Below are 24,249 nucleotides of genomic sequence, written 5' to 3' on the forward strand. Positions count from 1 at the left end.
TTAACTTTTGTATACTTAAAATCTAGCATGGTACCTACCATAATATATGCAATAAAGCAAGGTTCATTGCACATTAAAAATTAATCCCCGAAGGGCTTAAACAACATTACAGAAACTAATTAATCTTCACAAACTCCTTGTAAAATGGGCAGACATGACCTCCTCAGAAATTAGAGTTTATAAATCATCTGAAGAATATTCAGGAAAATGATTCATCGAAGGCCATGCAATTAGACAGTAATAAACACTCCAAGGCCATTCTCCTTCTCAAGAAAAACCAAGAGAGGGGCGCCTGGGTGGCTCAGTCATTAAGCATCTGCCTTCGGCTCAGGGAGTGATCCCGGCGTTGCGGGATCGAGCCCCACATCAGGCTCCTCTGCTATGAGCCTGCTTCTTCCTCTCCCACTCCCCCTGCTGTGTTCCCTCTCTCACTGGCTGTCTCTCTCTGTCAAATAAATAAACAAAATCTTTAAAAAAAAAAAAAAAAGAAAGAAAAATAAAGAAAAACCAAGAGAAAGAACATGAATTGGTGATGCCTATGAGTACTGCTCCATGGAACAGGAGCCCCAGCTTCTAGATTCCATACAGACATTTCAAAGGAAATACAGAAATATGTTTCACCATCACATGATGGTGAGTCTCAGGAAGAAGGAATGATCAGAAGTAGATGGAAACTCGTTCACATCTAAGGTATGGAAATTGCAACCATATGACTTATGACAAAGTCTGGGGAATAATGCCCGTGGATAAAGTAACTAAAAACAAAATGAGATAGATCCTTATTAAGTCTCAGCTTGAGGTCATTTTAACTTCTGGTTTCTGGGAAGCATGTAAGAAGCCTGGAAGTTGCCACTCCATCCTAACAACAAGTAATAAAGCTGAACAAACTGAGAAATCAGTAACTTCTTAGATCTCTAAGAGAAGTGAGGTCACAGGGCAAACTGCTGCCCCCAAGACTGAAGTGACCAATTGGCAATATAGGGGATCACAACTTACTAGAGTAGAAACTCATGAGCAGGAACCGCCCCAGGAACCAGTGTCCAGGTAGGAGAACGAGAACTGGAACTAGAACTGACAAACTGCTGGATTCACTGTGGACAAACTAAGAGAGAAAACTTCAGAGTGACTTCCAATTTCCAATTCCACATGTAAGGGGCTTGAAGTCACCACTCTACCCTAGCAAGTAAAAAGCTGAAAAAACTGAGAAATCAACAACTATTCTAGGATCTGTAAGATAGAGAGGTGAGGGCACAGAGCAAACTACTGTCCCAAGACTGGACAGACAAGACAGGCGAATGTGGTGAGTCACAGCTTCCCAGAGTGGAAATCATGCTGGGGACGAGCACTGAGGTAGGGAAGGATGAACTGTAATTGATGAATTGCTGGAGGCTCAGTGTGGCCAACACAGAGTTAAAAACTCCAGGGGGACTCAGTCATAGGAAGACCCCTACAATTCTGTGAGATTTACCTCCAGGAGCTCAACCAGGTGCTCTCAATAAATACTGGCAGGGGGAGGAAAATGAACCATTCTGAAATATATCAAGGCACTCTTTTTCGTAACAAGGACTGCCCTCAAGAGAAACTATTTAATCAGAATCTAGCCAACACAAGGGTACAGAAACACCCAACTCAGCCCACTCTAGCCATCTCATCCCACCTAACAGGGGAAGGAAAAACTGAGAAACACTTGTGAAGTTCACAGTGCAGAGGCCACAGGCTCAGTAAAAAGACTGACCTAATCATAGGGTTATAAAATCCTTCCCCTTCCCCCGAGGCTTCTTTACAGCAGTTCCTTTTACCCAGTACACCATGTCCAGCTATCAAGAAAAAATCACAAGGCATGCCAAAAGGCATAAAACACAATTTGAAGAAATGGAGCAAGCATCAAAACCAGACACTGCAGATGTTGAAATTATCACACCAAGAATTTAAAGCAATTATGATTAATAAGCTAAGGACCCTCATGGATAAAGTAAACAGCATGCAAGAAGAGATGGGCAATGTAAGCAGAGCGAGAAATACTAAAGAAGAACCATAAGATCAAAAAGATCTATAACAGAAATGAAGAATACCTTGGATGGGCTTATGATTAGACTAGACATAGGTAAGGAAAGAATCTCTGAGCTTGAGTATAGATCAACAGAAACATCCAAAACCGAAAAGCAAAGGCAACAAAGAGGAAAAAAGGAACAGGATATCCGACTGTGGAACAACTACAAAAAGTGTAACATATCTGTAATTGGAATACAAAAGGAAAAGAGGAACAGAAGAAATATTTAAAACAATAATGACGGACAGCTTCCTCAAATTAATGTCAGACACCAAACGGTTTCAGGAAGCTCAGAGAACATCAAGTAGAATAAATGTAAAACAAAAACGAAACCCCTACACCTAGGCATACCATTTTCAAACTACAGAAAGTCAAAGAAAATCTTAAGACAACTCAAGAGTTAAAAACATCTTCCCTTAGAAGAACAAGGAAAAGAATTATATTGAACTTCTCATCAGAAACCATGCAAGCAAGAACAGACTGAACTAAAATATTTCAAGTGTTGAGAGAAAAAAACCCCACCAACTTAGCATTCTGTACATGTGAAATTATCCCTCATAAATGAAGGACAAGCAAAAAGCACAGACAAGCAAAAATTGAGGAAATGTGTTGTTAGTAGACTTGCCTTGGAAGCAATGTTAAAAGAGGCTCATTAGAGAGAAGGAAAACAATATAAATCAGAAACTTGGATCTCCATTAGGAAAGGAAGAGCATCAGAGAAGGAATAAGTGAAGGTAAAGTAAAAATGTTTATTTTTCTTATTCTTAATAGATATATCTGCTAAGTTTGTTTAAAAAAATAATAGCAACTCAATCATGTATGCTTACATATATAGCATACATATGCACATACATATAGACATACATACACATGCTTATATAAATGAAATAAATGACAGCAATGATGTAGAGATGAGACGGAGGACTTAAGATTTTGTTATGATATGGTACTCACATTACTCATGAAGCAGCACAGTGTTATTTGAAAGTGAACTTGGACTAGTTGTAAATGTATATTGCAAACTCTGGGGCAAGCACTAAAAAAAGTAAAAAGAGAAATGTAATGGATATGTTAAGAAAGTAGAGAAAATGGAATCATATAACATGCTTAATTAAAACCACAAAAAGCAGGAAAAGAGTGGAAGACAAAAATAGGAACATATGGGCAACAAGTAGAAAACAGTTTTAACAAATATGGTAGATATTAATTCAGTTATTAATAATCACTTTGAACACCAATAATCTAAATGTACCAATTAAAAGACAGAACTTATCAGATTGGATCAAAAAACAAGACCCAACTATATGTTGTCTACAAGAAACTCTGAATATAAAGACACATACCTATTAAAAGTAAATGGATGGAGAAAAATATACCATGCTAACACTAATCAAAAGAAAGTAAGGGTGCCTGGCTGGCTCAACAGGTAGAATATGCAACTCTTGATCTCAAGGTTTTAAGTTCAAACCCCACAGTGGGTGGAGAGATTACTTAAAAAATAAAATCTTAAAAAAAAAAGTGGCAGTAGCTCTATTAATTTCAAACAGAGCAGACTTCAGAGCAAGAAAAGTTATCAGAAATAAAGGGGTTAAACATCCAAAAAGACATAATAATCTTTAACGTGTATACAACTAACAACAGAGTGTTAAATTATAGGAGGCAAAAACTGATAGAAATGCAAGGAGAGATAAATGAATCCACTACTATAATTGGAGACTTCAACACCATTCCATTAGAAATGGATAGATCAAACAGGCAGAAAGTCACTAATGACATAAATTCAACAATATAGCATCAATCAATTGGATATAATGGGCATCTATAATAATAGCAGAATACACATTCTTCCCAAGCTCACATGGAATACTCACCTAGACCACATTCTGGGACATGAAACACACCTTTACAAATTTAAAAGAATAGAAATCATACAATGTCTGTTTTCAGACCACAATGGAATACAACTAAAAATCAATAACAAAAATAGCTGGGAAACCCCAAAATACTTAGTTGTTAAATAATATACTTCTGAATAATACATGAGTCAGAGAATAAATCTCAAGAGAAAGTTTAGAATATTTTGAACTAAATGAAAATGAAAACATAACTTACTAAATTTTGTACAAGGCAGAAAGAGCAACGCTTAGAGGGAAATTTATAGCATTAAATATTAAATGCATATATTAGAAAAGAAGAAAGATCTAAAATCAATCATCTAAGCTTCCGACTTAGGAAACTAGAAAAGGAAGAGGAAATTAAATCTAAAGTAATCAGAAGAAAAGAAAATAATAAAAATAAGAATAGAAACCAATGAAATTGAATATAGGAAACTAATAGAGAAAAATCAATAAAGCCAAAAGCTGATTCTTTGAGAAGATAAATTCAATAAGAAAAAAAGAGAAAACACGAATTACTAATATCAGAAATGAAAAATGGGACATCACTACAGACACCATAGTGATTAAAAGGATAATAAAGGAATACTGTGTTCCACAACCACAAATTTGACAACCTAGATGAAATGGACTCATTCTATAAAAGACATAATCTGCCAAAACTCACACAAGAAAAAAAAAAAAAACTGAATAGGCCTGTATCTATTAAAGAAATTGAATCAATCATCAAAAATCTTCTGAAACAGAAAGCACAGGAATGCCTGGGTGGCTCAGTCAGTGAAGCATCTGACTCTTGATCTCAGCTCAGGTCTTGATCTCAGGGTCATGAGTTCAAGCCCCACAAAAAAACAAAGAAACAAAAACCAGAAAGCACAGAAAGCACCAGGCCCAGACAGGTTCAGTGGTGAATTACACCAAACATTTAAGAAATAAATTATACCAATTCTCTACAATCTCTTTCAGATGATAGAACAAAGGAAATACATCCTAACTCATTCTAGGAGGCCAGCATTATACTAATTCTAAAATCAGACAGATATTATAAGAAAACTACAGACCAATATATCTTATGAACATAGATGCAAAATCCTCAACACAATATTATCAAATAGAGCCCAACAATGTACAAAAAAGAATTACATGGCATGACCAAATGCAATTTATCCCAGATATACAAGATTGGTTCAACATTCAAAAATCAATTAATGTAACCCAACACATCAACAGGCTATAGACAATTAAAAAAAAAAGTCACGAGATCATATCAACAGATGCAGAAAAGCTTCTGACAAAATTTAACATCCAATCATGATAAAACATTCAGTAAATTAGGACTGGAGGGGAACTTCAACTTGAAAACGAGTATCTACAAAAAACCTATAGCTAACAAGTTTAATGGTGAGAACTATAAAGAGTCCCATTAAGATAAGGAACAAGGCAAGGATGTCATCTCTCAGCACTGCTTTTCAACACTGTATTGAAAGTCCTAGCTAATGCAGTAAGCCAAGGAAATAAAATGTATACAGACTGGGAAGGAATTGCTAAAAAGAAGACAACAGGACCCAAATGGATTCACTTGAGCTAATCCCATGTCACCAACCAAGACTTAATACCTAACCTAACTGCAATTTCAACCTCCTTCAGGAATGTGATCCTAACCAGTCAGTCTGGAATTTCCTAGTCAACACTGGTGAGATAATTCATGCAACAGACTCCTTGCATCCCCCTAAAAAAAGGTGACCTTGCCTGAAATAATCCTTTCTTTTGTTTATAATTTCCTTGTCCCACCTCCTTTCTACCTTTAAAAACTTCTCCTTTTCTGCAGCTGGTTGGAGCTACTTTCTATTTGCTAGATGGGATGCTGCATGATTCATGAATCACTGAATAAAGCCAATTAGATCCTTGAATTTACTCTGCTGAATTTTTGTTATTTTACGGAAGAAATAAAACTGTCTGTTCACAGATGACATGATCATCTATGTAATGAAAATCTGAAAGAATCCACAAAAATACTCCTAAAACCAATAAGCAATGATAGCAAGATCACAGAATACAAGGCTAATACACAAAAGTCAATTGCTTTCCTATATACTAGCAATGAACAAGTGGAACTGGAAATTAAAGACTTAATACTATTTACATAAGCATCCCAAAAAACAAAATACTTAGGCATGAATATAACAAAACAGGTACAAGATCTATATGAGGGAAACTATAAAACTCTGATGAAAGAAATTAAAAAAGAACTAAATAAATGGAGATATTCCATGTTCATGGATATAAAGACTCAATAAGATTAAGATGTTAGTTATTCCCAACTTCATCTATGATTCAGTGGAATCCCAATCAAAACCCCAGCAAATATTAACAAACTGATTCTAAAGTTTATATGGAGAAGCAGAAGACCAAGAATAGTCAACACAATATTGAAGAACAAAGATAGAGGACTGCCACCACCTGACTTCAAGACTTATTATAAAGCTAGAGTGTTCAAGACAGCATGGTATTGGTTAAAGAACAGAAAAATAGATCAGTGGAACAGAACAGAGAGCCCAGAAACAGACCCACAAAAATAGAGTCAACTGATCTTTGAGAAAGGAGCAAAGGCAAACAATGGATAAAAAAGTTTTTTCCAAACGATGGTGCTGGGACAACTGGACATGCACATACACAAAAACAAATCTAGACATAGACCTTTTTTTTTTTTTTTAAAGATTTTATTTACTTATGTGACAGAGAGACAGCCAGCGAGAAAGGGAACACAGGCAGGGGGAGTGGGAGAGGAAGAAGCAGGCTCATAGCGGAGGAGCGTGATGTGGGGCTCGATCCCGGAACGCCAGGATCACGCCCTGAGCCGAAGGCAGACGCTTTAACGACTGCGCTACCCAGGCGCCCCAAATCTAGACATAGACCTTACACCCTTTACATAAATTAACCCAAAATGGATCACAGATCTGAGTATAAAACACAAAACTATAAAAATCCTAGAAAATAACGTAGGAGAAAACCTAAATGACCTTGGCCTTGGTGATGACTTTTTAGATACAACACTAAGACACAGTCAATGAAAGAAATGGTGGATAAGCTGGACTTTATTAAGATTAAAAATGTCTGGGGCGCCTGGGTGGCACAGCGGTTAAGCGTCTGCCTTCGGCTCAGGGCGTGACCCCGGCGTTATGGGATCGAGCCCCACATCAGGCTCCTCCGCTGGGAGCCTGCTTCTTCCTCTCCCACTCCCCCTGCTTGTGTTCCCTCTCTCGCTGGCTGTCTCTATCTCTGTAGAATAAATAAATAAAATCTTAAAAAAAAAAAATGTCTGTCTATGACAATGTTGAAAGAATGCAAAGACAGGCCACAGACTGGGAGAAAAAAATTTCAAAAGACACATCTAATAAAGGATTATTATCTAAAATACACAAAGAACTCTTAAATAAGAAAACAATCAATCTGATTTTTAAAATGGGCCAAGCACCTTAACAGATACCTCACCAAAGAAGATGTACAGATGGCAAATTAGCATATGAAAAGATGTTCCACATTATATGTCATCAGGGAAATGCAAATTAAAACAATGAGATACCACTACACATCTAGTAAAATAGCCAAAATCTAACACCAACAACACCAAACGCTGGTGAGTCTGGAGCAGAAGGAACTCTCATTCATTGCTGGTGGGGATGCAAAATGGTACAGCCACTTTGGAAGACAGCTTGGTAGTTTCTTACAAAACTAAACATACTCTTACCAGACTGCACTCCTTGGAATTTACACAAAGAAGTTTAAAGCTCATATCCACACAAAAACCTGCACATGGACAGTTGTATCAGCTTTATTCCTAATTGTCAAAACTTGGAAGCAACTGAGATCTCCTTCAGTAGGTGAATGGGTAAATAAACGGTGGTACATCCAGACAAAGGAGTGCTAAAAATTCAATGCTAAAAAGAGATGAGCTATCAAGCCATAAAAAGACATAGAGGAAATTTAAATGCATGTTACTAAGTGAAAGAAGCCAATCTGAAAAGGCTATATATCGCATGGTCCCAACTATATGACATTCTGGAAAAGGAAAAACTATGGGGACAGTAAAAAGATCAGTGGTTGCCAAAGGTTAGGCAGGAGGGAGAGTCAAACAAGAGGAACACAGGATTTTTAGAGAAGTGAAACTACTCTGCATAATATTATAGTGGTAGATATATGTCATCCTAAATTTGTCCAAATTGCAGAATATACACCGAGAGTAAACTATAACATAAACTATGGTCTTTGAGTCACAATGATGTGTCCACAGAGGTTCATCAGTTGTAACAGATGTACCGCTCTGATGGGAGATGTTGATAATGGGGAAGGCTATGCATGTGTGCAGGCAGGTAGTATATGAGAAATCTCTGTACCTTCCTTCAATATTTCTGTGAACCTAAAACTACTCTACAGTTTATTAAAAAAAATCCACACCAGTCACATTACTTATAAGCCTCAATAAAGTGCTCTTCTCAATACCAGTACAATGGAAAAATCATCTCAAATATATTAAGACAAAAATGATCACAAAACATAAATCATAAAAAAACAAAACAATCTGCAGAAATCCAAAAGACATTTATCCCAGCCATTTCTTTTTATAATTCAGAGAACAAAATATTATTTTCCTCTCTGCAAATCTGTATGCCCAAACCCTTCATCCAACAGATTATAGCTGCCATCACCTCCTTTCCTGTAGGTTTTCAAAACTAGTTCCACTTTGACAGCCAGGCAGCTTGTGTTCAAGTGGCTGAAGACAAACACATTACCCGTGGAAATCGTACTACAGACTTTACATAACAGACATGCAACATCATGTAGTCAAATCATTCTCCTCTAGAAGAATGACCATAATGGTTTTAAGACCTGTCAATGTAATGCTTAACACAAAGTACCTTAAAGATGATTCATACTGACACTTTCTATCAGAGGATACATTTTCACCAATTAGTCAAAAAAGCAATCTCTTGGTTTTAAACACAAGAAAAACACAATGTGAAATACAGATTGGGCACTCAAATTTAGAGATTAAAAACACATTAAAAATTTAAATATCAACAAAGTAGTTATTTATATTATTGCTCTTTTCTTTAGCACACACATTTCAGTTGACTAAAAGAGCTACTTTCTCTGTAACAAATTATAATAACCAGCAAACTTGGATGTACTATATCGTAATAAAACCGAAAACTGAGAAGGGAATGAATTACATTCCCTGCATTATAATTCTTCCCTCGTTGTAAAGCACCATGTAGGTGAGGAAGATTCCTGAGTGGAGCTACCATGAACAGCAGCAATGGCAATGATAATGGCAATGAGGAAAATGGGGGATGGCTCACGTACCTTCCTCAACCTCTATCTACACGGGAGACATGGAAGAGATTCTTTTGAGTGCACAACATGAATCAGGACAGAGTAGTTCAAGGGGAAATCCTTACTGTGACAGTCCTTCCCCACAAGAACATGGGCAGATTATATGTTTAATGTAGAAATGCACAGCAGCAGAGACCATAGCTCCCAGTCAGAAATTGGAAAAGAAAAGTTGATGCTTTGAAGCAAAGTACAGACTGTATGTCTGACTGGTCCAGCAGGCCTGAAACCATTCCCCCAGGGAGTTCCACTTCAGTTTCCACTCCGCTTCTGTGAGCATGAGGAAAAGCGAAACCAGGAAGAAAGGGGGTATTTTTTTCTGCAGACTCTCTTCGTTCCATCTCTCCTCCTTTCTCATGCTTTGGCTTTGGGTCTAGGCATTTATATTGAAAATGACTGAGCATACCTTCTGCCAGCACCTACTGAGGGAAAGAAAAGCCCCTTGAAAAGTATGAGACATGTGAAGTGGTGTATTATCACAGCAGTTTACTTGAACTTGAGACCACTGTAAGCATGACCCAACTTACCACCCTATTTTTGCATATCCAAGTTCCACTACTCTCAAAACCAGTATTTTATTCAAACTCTGTTGAGGCGTTTTACTAACCTCATTCCCTCTTTGGCCTATAAGACGGTTTAGAATTTCCTAGCAGTTGACGGTTGTTTAGAAATTTGCAAGGGCTTCTTTTCCCACAAATGCCACCAACAGACTTGATTTCAGCTCAGGGCATGATTTCGGGGTCATGGAATACAGCCCTGCATCAAGCTCTGAGCTCAGCACGGAGTCTGCTTTAGATTTTCTCCCACTGCCCCTCCCCTGCTCGTGCTCTCTCTCTCAAATAAATAAATAAATAAATAAATAAATAAATATAAACAACAACAACGACAAGGGACACCTGAGCGGCTCATTCAGTTAAGCCTCCGACTTTTGATTGCAGTTCAGGTCATGATCTCAGGGTCCTGAGATCAAGTTCCATGCTGGACGTGGAGCCTGCTTGGGACTCTCTCTCCCCCTATCCCTTTGCCTCTTCCCCACTCTCCTTCTCTGTCTCTAAAAATATAATAAATAAATAAAATTTTTAAAAAATGAAATCAGGTTAGCAAATGATACAGAAAGCTTTGTTATTTTGTTTTGTTTTTCAAGACAAAGGAAAGCTTCCCTAAGTTTGAATTTATAGTTATTAAAAAGAAAAGAGGAGCGGCTTGCTGGCTCAGTCGATAGAGGATGTGACTCTTTATTTTTATTTTTTTTGAAGATTTTATTTATTTATTTTGACAGAGAGAGACAGCCAGCGAGAGAGGGAACACAAGCAGGGGGAGTGGGAGAGGAAGAAGCAGGCTCCTAGCAGAGAAGCCTGATGTGGGGCTCGATCCCAGAATGCTGGGATCACGCCCTGAGCCGGAAGGCAGATGCTTAACGACTGCGCCACCCAGGCGCCCTGTGACTCTTTTTTTAAAAAATTTTTTATTTGAGAGAGAGAGAGATCACAAGCAGGAGGGGAAAGGGCAGAGGGAGAAGCGACTCCCCACCAAGCAGGAAGCCCAACTCAGGACTCGATCCCAGGACCCTGAGATCATGACCTGAGCCAAAGGCAGACCCTTAACTGACTGAGCCACACAGGCACCCCGAGCATACGACTCTTGATGAGTCATGAGTTCAAGTCCTACATTGGGCCTAGAGCTTACTTTTTTAAGTAAAAAAACCCAAGACACACATATACACACAAAAATCCTGGGTAATAATAAACTATTTTAAACCAAAAACTAACTAACTAAATAAGAAGAAATTAAGAAATAATAATAAAAAAGAAAAGGAACATAAAACTTCATACATTGTAAAGTTTAAAAGAGGATTTTTTTTTTTTTTTTTTAGAAAGGCAGACTGGGGGCACCTGGGTGGCTCAGTTGTTCAAGCGTCTGCCTTCGGCTCAGGCCGTGATCCCAGGGCCCTGGGACTGAGCCCTGCATCGGGCTCCCTGCTCAGTGGGGAGTCTGCTTCTCCCTCTCCCACTGCCCCTCCCCCTGCTTGTGCTCTCTCTCTCTCTCAAATAAATAAATCTAAAAAAGAAAGAAAGCGAGGCAGACTGTCACATTCAGTGCCTCGTTTGGGTGTGTCTGGAGTCCTGGAAGTTTGACTACCCTACATTCTTCTACAAATGGACCTTGAGAGCCTGTTTCGAGGTTCTAGCAGGGGAGCGAAGCTACTCCTATATCCTTGACGGAAGAATGGTCCTCCTCTATTGGGGAAGGTCGTCCTCTTCGACAAAGTGCACAGCCTCAGGAGGGACACACGTGGTGAGAAAGGAAAGGGACAGCCGCCTAGCCAGCCAGATCAGTCAAATCAAACCTAGCAATCGATGGGGTGACAGCTGTCACAGTCAAATCACCCTCACAACCAAAAGAGAGGATATTTTTGAGGCATTTAGAAATTTGAATGCTAAGAGGGTATTTGAGGATATGAAGAAATCGTTTTTAATTTTTTTGATGTGATAAAGGTAGTGTGATTTAAAAAAAAAGAAAACCAGGATGCCTGGATGGCTCAGTTGGTTAAGCATCTGCCTTCAGCTCAGGTCGTGATCCCAGGGTTCTGGGATGGAGTCCCACACTGGGCTCCTTCTTCAGCCAGGAGCCTGCTTCTCCCTCTGCCTGCTGCTCCCCCTGCTTGTGCTCTCTTTCTCTCTGACAGATAAATAAAATCTTTTTTAAAATGTTTAAATATAAATAAATAAAAATAAAGAAAATCTTTATTTTTTAGAGATACATACTGAAAAAAAAAATTTTTTTTAACTTTTAAGTAAGCTCCATGCCCAAGTATGGAGGCTGATGAGGGGCCTGAACCCACAACCCCAAGATCAACACCTAAGCCCAGATCGAGTCAGATGCTCAACCAACTGAGCCACACTGGTGCCCCTGAAAAATCTTTTAAATTCCAGTATACTTAACATACAGTGTTATATTAGTTTAAGGTGTACAATATAGTGATTCAATTTGATACTCAGTGCTCGTAAGTGTACTCTTAATCCTCTTCATTCATTTCACCCATCCCCCTATCCACCTCCCTACATACTGAAATTTTTTTTGAAAGATTTTATTTATTCATTTGAGAGAGACAGAGAGAGCAAGAGTAAGCATGAGCAGGGAGAGGGGCAGTGGGAGAGGGAGAAGCAGGTTCCACACCAAGCAAGGAGCCCAACGGGGGACTTGATCCCAGGATCCTGGGATCATGACCTGAGCCGAAGGCAGATGCCCAACCCACTGAGCCACCCAGGTGCCCCCATACTAAAATTTTTATAGATAGAATCATATAATGCCTGGATTTTGCTTCAAAATAATATTTAGAAGGGACATGACTGGGGTGTGAATAAAGCATAATTGGCAATGAGCTAGTGACTGTTAGGCCTAAGTGATGGGAGTCATTATACTATCTTATCTATTTTCATATATGTTCAAAATTCTCCAAAACAAAATGTTTAAAAGTAAGTAGTATGAGAGAATTAAGGTATAAAAATCCACTGCAGTCTCCTCCAAAAGAATAAAAATAAAAGAGTATAATGAACAGCTCTATACCAACAAATCTGAAAATTAAGGGATAATATCCAGGAAAGTTATCAAAAGTTGACAAGAAAGGGGTGCCTGGGTGGCTTAGTCAGTTAATGTCCAACTCCCGATTTCAGCTCAGGTCTCAAACTCAGGGTTGTGAGCTCCAGCCCTGTGTTGGGCTCCACACTGGACGTGGAGCCCTCTTAAAAATAAAATTTAAAAAAAAGTTGACAGGAAAAAACCAGAAAACTTCCCTCAAAGAAAACACCAGGCAATTTTACATGCATGTTATAGGAAGCAAGGCACAATAATTTAAACCTCATATAAATATTACACAGTATAGAAAAAGAGGAAACACCCTTCCCAACGCTAAATTCTTTTATGAAATGAAGCCAACATACTTTTAAAACTGAAACCAAACAAGAAAAATTACAGGCCAACTTCACTCATTGAGATTCATACAACTAAATGGTGAAATAATTAAAAGCACTCATTTTAACATCATGAAAAAAACAAGCATGCCTCCTAACACCAATTCCATTAATATTGTACTAGAAGATCCTGATTAGTGCAATAAATGTGTTAAAAAGATAGAGTTATTAAGGAAAATTTTTATCATTATTCACAGACGGTATGATTTTCTATGTAGAAAATCCAAAGAGGGGGGCGCCTGGGTGGCACAGCGGTTAAGCGTCTGCCTTCGGCTCAGGGCGTGATCCCGGAGTCCTGGGATCGAGCCCCACATCAGGCTCCTCTGCTAGGAGCCTGCTTCTTCCTCTCCCACTCCCCCTGCTTGTGTTCCCTCTCTCGCTGGCTGTCTCTATCTCTGTCAAAATAAATAAAATAAAATCTTTATAAGAAAAAAAAAAAAAAAGAAAAAGAAAATCCAAAGAGGGGGTGCCTGGATGGCTCAGTTGGTTGAGCAACCGACTCTTGGTTTCATCTCAGCTCATGATCTCATGGGTCATGAAATCGAGCCCTGTGTCAGGCTCAGCACTCAGAGGTGAGTCTCCTCGAAGATTCTTTCCCTCTGCCCCGCCCCCCACTCACGTGCTGGCTCTCTCTCTCTCTCTCAAATAAATTTTTAAAATCTTTAAAAAGGGGGGGGGGTCACCTGGGTGACTCAGTCAGTTAAGCGTCCAACTCTTGGTTCTGGCTGAGGTCATGATCTCATGGGTTGTGAGATCAACCCCAGAGTGGGCCTGCAGCTGGTGCACAGTCTGCTTGAGATTCTCTGTCTCCAGGTCCCCCTCCCCTGGGGTCACACACACATGCACTCTCTTTCATTCATTCACTCATAAATAAATAAAATCTTCAAAAAACAATAAGAAAAAGACAAGAAACCCAGAGATAAATAATCAGGATAATAAGAGAGTTTAACAAATTTGCTGGATATGAAATCAATATGGAAAAGTCAATTTGATAAGGGTACCATAGTTGTATAAGATGTTAACACTAGGGAAAACGGGGTGAAGGGTATGCAGGAATAGTTTGTAACATTTTTGTAAATCCAAACTTACTACAAAATAATCTTATTTTAATAAATGATTTAAAAAATTAAGAAGTCCAACAATATTAAGTATTAGGGAAGACGAAAGAAACAAAAATTTTTATATACTGCTGACAGAGTATAAGTTTGAAAACCACTTTGGAAAACACTTTGGCATTATCTTGTAAATTGAAAATGTCTATATTCTTGGACCCAGAAATTCTACTCCCAAGTAGATAACCAGAGAAACTTATATACATATATATAAAACTGGTCTTAACAGCAATGTTTGTAATAGCAAAAAGGTGAAAATGTCTACTGATAAGATTATAGAGAAATAAATTGTTAATATCTACAGAATGAAATACCAAACACCAACCAATACATCAACCCAGATCATTAGATGATTTCAAGGGTAAAAATAGGTTTGGCAAAATGGGGGAAATCTTAGACACTACAATCACTTGTGGCCCTTCAAAGGGCAATAGATTCCTATCTGTAGTATTAAAATTTCATGGGGGAGGAAGGAGATGATTAGGATAAAAACGTTTACAAAGGATCCAAATAAATAAATAAAAAGGATCCTTAGAAGAGTGATAATAAAAAAAAAAACTGAGAAACAATGACCAAGGAGAGTCTCAAGAATATAACACTGTGTGAAAAAAAGTAAGTTTAAGAGAATACACATAGTATGATTATTATTCACATAAAGTTCAAAACATACAAAATGTTATAATCGCTTAGAGATACATATATATGTATGATCAAACTATAATAAAAAAACAAAATTCAGAAGAGGAGTTATCCTTGTGAAGTAGGTAAGAGCATGCTGAAATCCTCTTGGCATATAAAAAAATTCAAAAGTACTGGCTGTGTTCTTTTCTTCAACTGGGATGGCAAATACATAGGCATTCATTTTATTATTCCTCATCTCTTAATTATTTAAATATTTTTTGTTAGTATAAAATGTTTCATAATTAGAATTACTCAAAATAACTATTTTAAAAAAACACCTATTGGGGCGCCTGGGTGGCTCAGTCGTTAAGCGTCTGCCTTTGGCTCAGGGCGTGATCCCGGAGTGCTGGGATCGAGCCCCACATCAGGCTCCTCCACTGAGAGCCTGCTTCTTCCTCTCCCACTCCCCCTGCTTGTGTTCCCTCTCTCTGGCTGTCTCTCTCTGTCAAATAAATAAATAAAATCTTTAAAAAAAAAACAAAAAAACAAAAAACCACCTATCAATTTAAGATAAGTAAAATCTTAATAATGAAACCATATGAAGAGTTTGCCACTGAGCGTCATGCAATCAATGTTAAATAACATTAAATGATAATATTCATATTAAACCTGTTGCTAAAAACAACCACAATGAGAAGCTTAGCCTTTTTTTAAAGATTAAAAAAAAAAAAACGTAATAGCTCATACCCAGCCACCTTGCTGAATGATGTACTCTGCTGCATAGTCCTCCAGATACGTCACACCAAACTGCAGCAATGCACTCAGAGGCTCTTGACCACGTCTTGTCAACTCCAAAAGCATTTGTTGTAGCAAAATCAGAGGCACCAAAATCTTCAATGCAAAGATGAGAGAGTAAAAAACAAACTGAAAGTCATATAATTCATCTTATATGTTCAGCTACTAGAAAATTATAACTTGGATGAATCATTATGGAATCTCATTTTTATTATAATAAAGGAATAAAACACTGACCCCTTACTAGAATGTCTGTGAATAATGCATGTAGATTTTATACCATAGGTTGGTAGAAATAATTATTTTATGAAAATAATTGGGCTCGTGTGTATGTGTGTATATGAAACATGTATAGAAAATTCATTGAAGTATTATTTATAACAGCAAAAGACTAGAAACAACCCACCAGGGACTGGTTAATAAATTTTGGCAAAATATCATGTAGTTGTTAAAAAGAATTAGACTGTTCACTGCTCCATCACCAAGACTTATTTTCAGTGAGAAAAGTGACAGGACAGTGTATATAATAATGGTACCATTTGTGTTTAAAATACACATACATACACAACACACATATATACATGTTTGTATAATTCTATAGTATCTCTGGAAAAATATACAAGAAACTGGTACTAGTGGTAGCCTAAGAAGAGAACAAAGTAACAGTGATAGGGTGGGAAAATAGTTTTCAGTGTATATATTTCTGTACTGATTGCATTTTGTACCATCTGCTTTTATTATCTATTTGAAAATAATAACCTTCAAAATTATCAGCCCTCTTATGATAGTCATCAAAACCTAAATAGGGGGGCACCTGGCTGGCTCAGTCGGTTAAGTGTCTGACTTCCGCTCAGGTCATGATCTCAGGGTCCTGGGATGGAGCCCTGTCGGGCCTCCCGCCCAGCAGTGAGTCTACTTGTCCCTCTCCCTCTGTTCCTCCCCCTGCTTGTGCTCTTTTTCTCAAATAAATAAAATCTAAAAACAAAACAAAAAAACCCTAAGGAGGTATTATTATCATTACTAATAACCTTTTGGCTCAATATTTTAAAACCACCAAAATTTATGACAGAGGCATACGAGAGTCCCTTGCCTTCCAAAACAACTGCACATTGAAAAGAACTAAGCATTTTCATTTAACCTTCTTCATGCAATCTCTTCAGTCTAAAACATCAAGAGGGCCCCACATGCCTGGAAAAGGAATGCAAAAGGAAATGAAACCAATCCCAGTCCCTTGTTACTGAAATGCCAAGGTAATAACTGAGGGATTACAAAATATTTCTGCAGAAGAGGACAAACAGAAAAGACAATGAGTTTATAGTCTTCCTAATATTCTTTGGCTTTTAAGTAAAAGCAGTCCTGAGGGAATCTATATCAAAGTCTGAAAGAAAGAATGCAACAAACACATAACTTCCCTTTTCAATGTTGTAAAAGAACCCTAGCCCAAAATTTATTTAAGAACCCCTTCCTAACGCTAATGGTCTAGGGCTATAAAGAATATATTAGTTTTTCTTCACCATTAGAAAACCTGTCATACTATTAAAAACCAAAAACACCCACCCCCGAACCTATTGCTACTGTTCATGTCGCTGCAGTGCTAGCAGCAGCCAGGTACAGCATGTTATCAGTCCTGCTGACTCAGATCACAGTAACTTCAAGGGCCTGACATGTTCTATACCTCAAGACAGTCCAATTTCCCATAATAATCTACAAATGAATTTAAAGCTATTCATGTTTAAGCTCTATTACCTCTTAGGGAAATAAGCTGCAAACACTTTATACTTGCTATACAAAATAATACTTATTTTTATTTGTTCCAAATTTATCTCTTCCATGTATCAAAAGTAGATGCCCTACTTTTACTACATAATCATCTAGAGATAAATCTGTAATCCTCTTTCACTACTGTCTTGAGTCCTTAATCATATTCCCTCTCGTTCACCACATTTTTTAGGCTGAAATTCACTAATCCTTTGGCCTGTTCTTCATCTGGCAGTTCCCTCAGTGCTGTGATCATTTAGATAGCCCTTCCCAGATCTTCTCTGACCGAATTCTATCTTTCTCGAAATGCAGTAACCAGAGTACAGAAACTTCATTTATCAAGACTAACAAATTCTAACTGTAATATTCTTGATGATATACGTTCTGTCTCTTTTACCTATTTGACATCCTACCTTCAGGGACCCGTATGATGACTTCCAGGCCCACTATCTTCTAAGTATAATTTAGACTGTCTTTATATAGTTAAACCCACCTGCCCTCTAATTTTTGTAATCACACACAAAACCTCGTAAGTTATTTCTACAACTGATTCCATCAACTTGGCAGTGTACTACCCATAAGAAATTATCACCTAATATCTGCTATTTTTTTGTACTCCCCCTCCCACAGTACTTAAAAAAAAAAAAAAAAAGCTTAAAAAAAGAAAACTGGATCCCCAAGCATCCATTCCTAAAAGGTCCCCACTATTCATATCTCTAAGACTAAAAAGGAACCAAATAGTCTTACTCTTTGAATTCCTCTAAGTCATTTCCTTACTGGATAATAGTAATCCCCACAACACATATAAATTATTTTTCTCTCCAATAACTTTTGTAAAGGAATGCTAAGGTAATTCTGACCATCAAAAAGGAATACCTCCATTCACTGTCTCCTCATAGGTACCATGCTAACATATTATCTTATTATTAAAGAATGTATAGCTTGCTGGGTACAAAAATGAAGTATATTAATTTATAGCTCCAAGGGTCTGTTCCAGTAGAATAGACATTTGTAATGATAAAATACATATTTTGATCCATCAATTTACTATTTAGTAACCAATTTATAACTTAACAATTCCAGTAAATATCATATCCCACAAATTTTATCTGTTTTGATTGATTAGGTTTGAATGTTTGACCTATCTGCTTCAAAATAAAATTTAAGCAACAACCAGGCATTATGTATCACCCAGTGTGATGCCACAGGAAATAAGGAACATTACCAATGAAGTATTCTTGCCAAAAAGATTAAACCTGAATATGACTAGGCTTCTAAATCTACCTACCAATGGAAAGGAAATATAGATACAAAGGAATATGTTAAGTGACATCTCAGTGATACAGTCAATAAAATCCAGAAAGTAGGAAATTTTACAGAAGAAATAACTTGTAAGCAAAGAAAAAACGAGAGAGAGAGAGAGAGTATAACTACATATTAAAGGAGCCTTAAGACACATACTACATGATTGCATTTATATGAAATATCCAGAACAGGCAAATTTAGAGACCAAGTAATATTGCTAGGAGCTGGGAGGAACAGGAAACGGAGAGTGACTACTACAAGGTGTGGGGTTTCCTTATGGCAAGATAAAAATGTTCTGGAATTAGACAATGCAGACAGCTGCATAACTATGTGAATGTACTAAAAAACCACTGAATTGTATGCTTTAGAAGGGTAAATATAAATTTTATGGTATGAATTATATTTCATTTTTTTTAATAAGTAAAGACAAAGAGACTTATCAGCCAAATGCAATGCATGGACCTTGTTTGTATCACAATTCAAAAAATCACCTTAGAAAAATTCCTTTGTGAGACAACTGGAAAAATCTGAATACTAAACAAATTATGCGATGATAGAATTACTGTTAATATTTTGAGGTATAAGTATAATAGTAGTATCAGTTGGTTAAGAAAAAGAGATACATCAAAAAAAGGGCTACATCATCCTTGGAAATACACACTAATGCATTTATGAAGAAATACATACTAATGTATTTATGAATCAAGTGATGTCTAGGGCCTACTTCGAAATAATCTGGGGGAGAATGGGAAATTGGTAAAACAAGACCAGCCATATGCTGATAATTACTGAAGACGAGTGACAAGATACATGGGATTTGCTGTATTATTCGCTGTGCTTTTGTGTATGCTTGAAATTTTAATAAAGATTTAAAAATATTAGTGATTTAATATGTCACTAAAAATTAACCAGGCAAATAATTCATTTACTTCTGCTATTATTTTTCTAAAGTTTATTTATTACGCAATGAACAGCATGTACTAACACTATAGCTGACTCTCTTTTTCCAGTTAAAATGTTTATTTTATTCTATAATTATTTTTAAAAAGATTTTATTTTTAAGTAATCCCTACACCAAACATGGGACCCAAACCCACAACCCCGAGATTAAGAGGCATATGTTCTACTGACTGAGCCAGCCAGGGGCCCCGACAGTGTTTATTTTAAAAAGGATATAAAGGGGGTGAGAAAAATAGAGGATAGTAAGATATAAAGTGTGATGTGTCTCTGCACACCATTTACAGTACCAGAACACCATTAAAATAATTGTTTTTATCAGGGTCAAAAAAAATGCAGTGATTATTAATGTGTCGTGAGCAGTTATGGAATTTTGCAGATACCATAATTATAGTCAGCAGTCCAATGGCATGCACAGTGCCTTCAATTAATGTACTTGAGCATAATTATATTTCTGGCAGGCTCTACACCCCCAAGAAAAGGCAAAGGTAAGCACTTCATGGCTTTTTCTCTTTGATGATCATTCTTTTTCTCAGAAGCAGAGAAATACATGGGAAAAAACAATACCCATGTGGGGGCAGGAGAAGAAAGAAAAGAACCCACAATTTGGAGATAATTACTATGTATTAATGTTTTGGCACATATTTCAATTGTTTTTCTAGACATATACATACCTACATTTCTACATGGACTTTTTTTTTTTGGACTTATTTTTTTAAAGGATCATACTATTAATACAGGCTTGTGACCAGCTTTCTTCCTCCACCTCTTTTGATATAGAGATGCTTTCAGAATCCTTATACAGATAAACAGATATTCACTCAGTTTATCTCTAATGTGGCATGCTCTGTGGACATTTTTTTTCTCTTCTCTCTGATGCATGTTTCATTTGAGCCTCATTTACCTACCAGACAGCCACATTCTTTTCAGCCTTAGAGGACTCAGTAGGAGAGTAATACTGGATTCAGCAGAGCAAATAATACTCTAACTGGCATGCCTCATTTATATGAGGTATTTATTCAAGCCACAGCCTTGGCCCTTGGTCCAGCTGAGGGACTAAAATGAAGCAGACGATGGAAAAATCAGACGGGTGAAGAGAGAGAGCGAAGTCTGGGGTTTACCCAGATTTTTTTTTTAGGACAACCCTAGGATCGAGGGGAGGAGGACATACAAGAGTTGACTATTAACAGTCACTGCACAAGAGGTAAAGGAAGAGAACATAAAATAGGGGAAGAAGGCTAGTAATACTAGGTACCTAAACATGTGTAGTTTGACCTACTAAGAAATATATCATAACCCAGCTCATTCTTATTTATAAAACGAATAAATGCATTTCAAATATCCAAATCAGAGGGCTTTTTATTCCAAGAAAGGAAATGAAACAAGCTTTTTAAATAAGTTATTTGCAGCTAAATAACATAGTAAAACTCCGTAACAGTGACTATTTTCGAGCAAGTTCTCCTGTGTTAAATCTAACGTAATAGCTACTGTTTACTGTGTTCTTACTATGGTGCCAGGCAATGTGCTAAATAAGCATTTAACCTATATTATGTCATTTAAATCTAGTAAAATTTATGAGGTTAGTATGATCAGATCCATTTCACATATGTGAAATGCCTAGCTGGCTCAGTTGGAAGTGTGTGCTACTTTTGATCCTCGGGGTCATTAGTTAGAGCCCCATGTTGGGTGAAGAGATTACTTAAACAAAACTTAGAAAGAAAAAAAAAAGTATAGAGAGCTTAATGAATTGTCCAAAGATACACACCTAGTCTGTGGCAAAGCTGATATTTGAAATAAGTCCAATTACAAAGCCTATGATGCTAATTATTATGCTATAACGCTTTCAAAGCCTGTATTATAAAGTGACTAAAAACGCTATACATAAATTAGGTATGTAAGGTCACACTGTCTGGCTCATACTATTAATAGTTCTGAGTAGAGGGCAAGGGGTGGGGGGATGGATTAAACAGGTGATGCGGATTAAGGAGTGCATTTGTCATGATAAGAACCGAGTGATATATGGAATTGTTGGATAAAAATGAAAACTTAAAAAAAAATCAATCCAGAGTAGAGGTGGGTATTTATAAAAATGATTCTACTGAATTTTCTCATCCCTAACACAAGATCACTAAGGGCCACACTTCTTCCTCATACTGAGCTGAGCCCTCCTATACTGCATTTCCTTAGACTTTCTGCCTGTAAATGGATAATACAGTCTGAGATCATGGATGAGCGGTATGGTACAGTGGAAAAAACACTAAAGCTGGAATCAGAAGATCTGAGATCTCAGCTCTAGCACTGGTTTCAATATTTCCTAGTCAAGGGGTCCTGGACAAGTCACTTAACTTTTTTCTCTGATTATTTGCCTCATCTAACTAAATACATAACAAAACAAAAGCTAATGAAATCCATTCTGTTTTCTGCAAAGGATGATTGTGATGATCCAATGAGATGTGACATCAGATACCTTGTAAACTATAAAACACAAATGGTATTACTCATTTAAGAGAACCAGAAGAAAAAAGAGAGAGAGAGAGAGAAAACCAGAAGAAGCGGTCTCCCAAATGAAGCTCTTATTCTTTTTCGCCCCAAGACATACACACAGGATAACAAATAACCGTCTGGAGATAAATGTCACGTCTAATACAGAGAAGTGAAGAAATGATAGAAAATTCAGAATAGGTAGGAAGAAAGAATGGCATACTATGGGACTCATATTTTTGGGCCAACCAGAATCTCACAGGATTAATCAAAAAACCACTTTAATCAAAAACGTCCACTTACCATAATTGGATTTATGCATTAAATAATGAGCTCTAACAGTTTTCTTTTATATGATGTTAACAATTTCTCCTGCTCTTTAATCAACACACTAAAATCTTGTAAGAGAAAAGATAATTTGGTTAATACCTTATTCCAGCCGCTGGCATGAACTGTGGTCTCCAGTGTACATTCCCGATATGCCTGATATGTCACTGGCCTGTAGAGATTTTTTTTTAAAAGTCTGGGTCACAAAGAAGGAAAATTCTAAATTTCCAGATGAATAAATATACAGTCACTATTCTGTGTTGAACTTTTTGCTAAAGTACCAAAGACTATTCAATATACTGTTTCGTATGAGATGTGCTTTTAACATTTGGTATGCATTTACTTCAAGCATTCCCTATTCGCTGAGAGGCATGCTATCAGCTTGGGAAAGCAACTAATAACATAACAAGATAATAATAAATAATAACACTTCTAAAGTAATTGTTTGAAACTCATCCAACAGGATTTCCATGTTGCAGATAAACACACACTTGGGTTATTAAAATAAGATTAAATAGTAACAAAAATAACCTCATTATTAAAAGCAATTTTAACTTTTTTAAAAGGCAAAAAACTTAAAACATTTCAAAATTAAAGAAACATGTCACTGAAAGACCTCTCAAATTGAGGATATAAGGAGCTGGACTAAACAAGGCCAATAAACAGAGCTCTATTTTTAACTTGGAGTCTTATGACATAAAATCCTGGAGGGCAGAGATAAGCCTTTCTGATTATTTCCACATAAGTTCGAGTCATACCAAAACCGAAATCACTGAGTGATGACAACAACACTCACTAATTTACTGAGGGAATTTGGGTACTACGTTTAAGACTTGATTTCAGAGGCGCCTGGGTGGCGCAGTCGTTAAGCGTCTGCCTTCGGCTCAGGGCGTGATCCCGGCGTTCCGGGATCGAGCCCCACATCAGGCTTCTCCGCTAGGAGCCTGCTTCTTCCTCTCCCACTCCCCCTGCTTGTATTCCTTCTCTCACTGGCTGTCTGTCAAATACATAAATAAAATCTTAAAAAAAAAAAAAAAAAAAAGACACGGACTTAAAAAAAAAAAAAAAGACTTGATTTCATGTACAAATTAAAAACAACAACAAAGACTTGGTACCAAGTGGCATACGAAAGCATCAACAGCCTGAATATCAGATTTAATAAAATTTACCCCCCATTTTTGTGGGCAAAGTATTAACATATATGTAAAAAAGGGGAGAAATCTTGCTTTTATAGGATTTTAAAATCCATTCCAAAGGCATTTTCTGCTCTGACTCGGGTCTGTGATCTCTTCAGCCTATGAAATTTAATAATTGAAGACAGCTACCACTTATCGGTAGCCTACCGTTCAGTTTTATATTTTTATATGTTTATATTTTATATTACATACTATCATTTTACACATCAGGAAACTGAAGCTCAGAGAAGCTATCCCAAATCCACATAGCTGGCAACCAGCAATGCAGGAGTTCACACCCAACTACATCTGGATCCAAAGGCCACACTACTCCTATTTTAAATCAGGATTTTGAAACATTCCACAGTAATGTCTCGATGCCACATGTGGCTAATGGTCATTTGAAATGTGGCT

The 24,249-nt window shown here is 37.1% G+C and overlaps 1 protein-coding gene and 1 pseudogene across 4 annotated transcripts in view; one reads left to right on the forward strand and one right to left on the reverse strand.

The window, feature by feature from the left end:
• Nucleotides 1-24,249, reverse strand: part of BCL2L13 (BCL2 like 13) — a 91,211-nt gene that overhangs the window by 23,296 nt on the left and 43,666 nt on the right. For 2 of the 4 annotated variants that reach the window (XM_045775147.2, XM_087855465.1), the window contains exons 5-6: nt 22,763-22,856; nt 15,785-15,928 (exon numbers count right to left, since the gene is read on the reverse strand). In XM_045775147.2, coding sequence (XP_045631103.2) covers nt 15,785-15,928; nt 22,763-22,856 — 238 coding nt within the window. The remainder of the gene's footprint in view (nt 1-15,784; nt 15,929-22,762; nt 22,857-24,249) is intronic. The other 2 variants (XM_045775157.2, XM_045775182.2) reach the window with 2 other exon arrangements.
• Nucleotides 9,247-9,759, forward strand: LOC123778060 (BCL2/adenovirus E1B 19 kDa protein-interacting protein 3-like pseudogene; annotated as a pseudogene).

Source organism: Ursus americanus, chromosome 25, assembly GCF_024610735.1.
Source record: "Ursus americanus isolate L20-20 chromosome 25, mUrsAme1.1.p, whole genome shotgun sequence".
Classification (NCBI taxonomy): Eukaryota; Metazoa; Chordata; class Mammalia; order Carnivora; family Ursidae; genus Ursus; species Ursus americanus.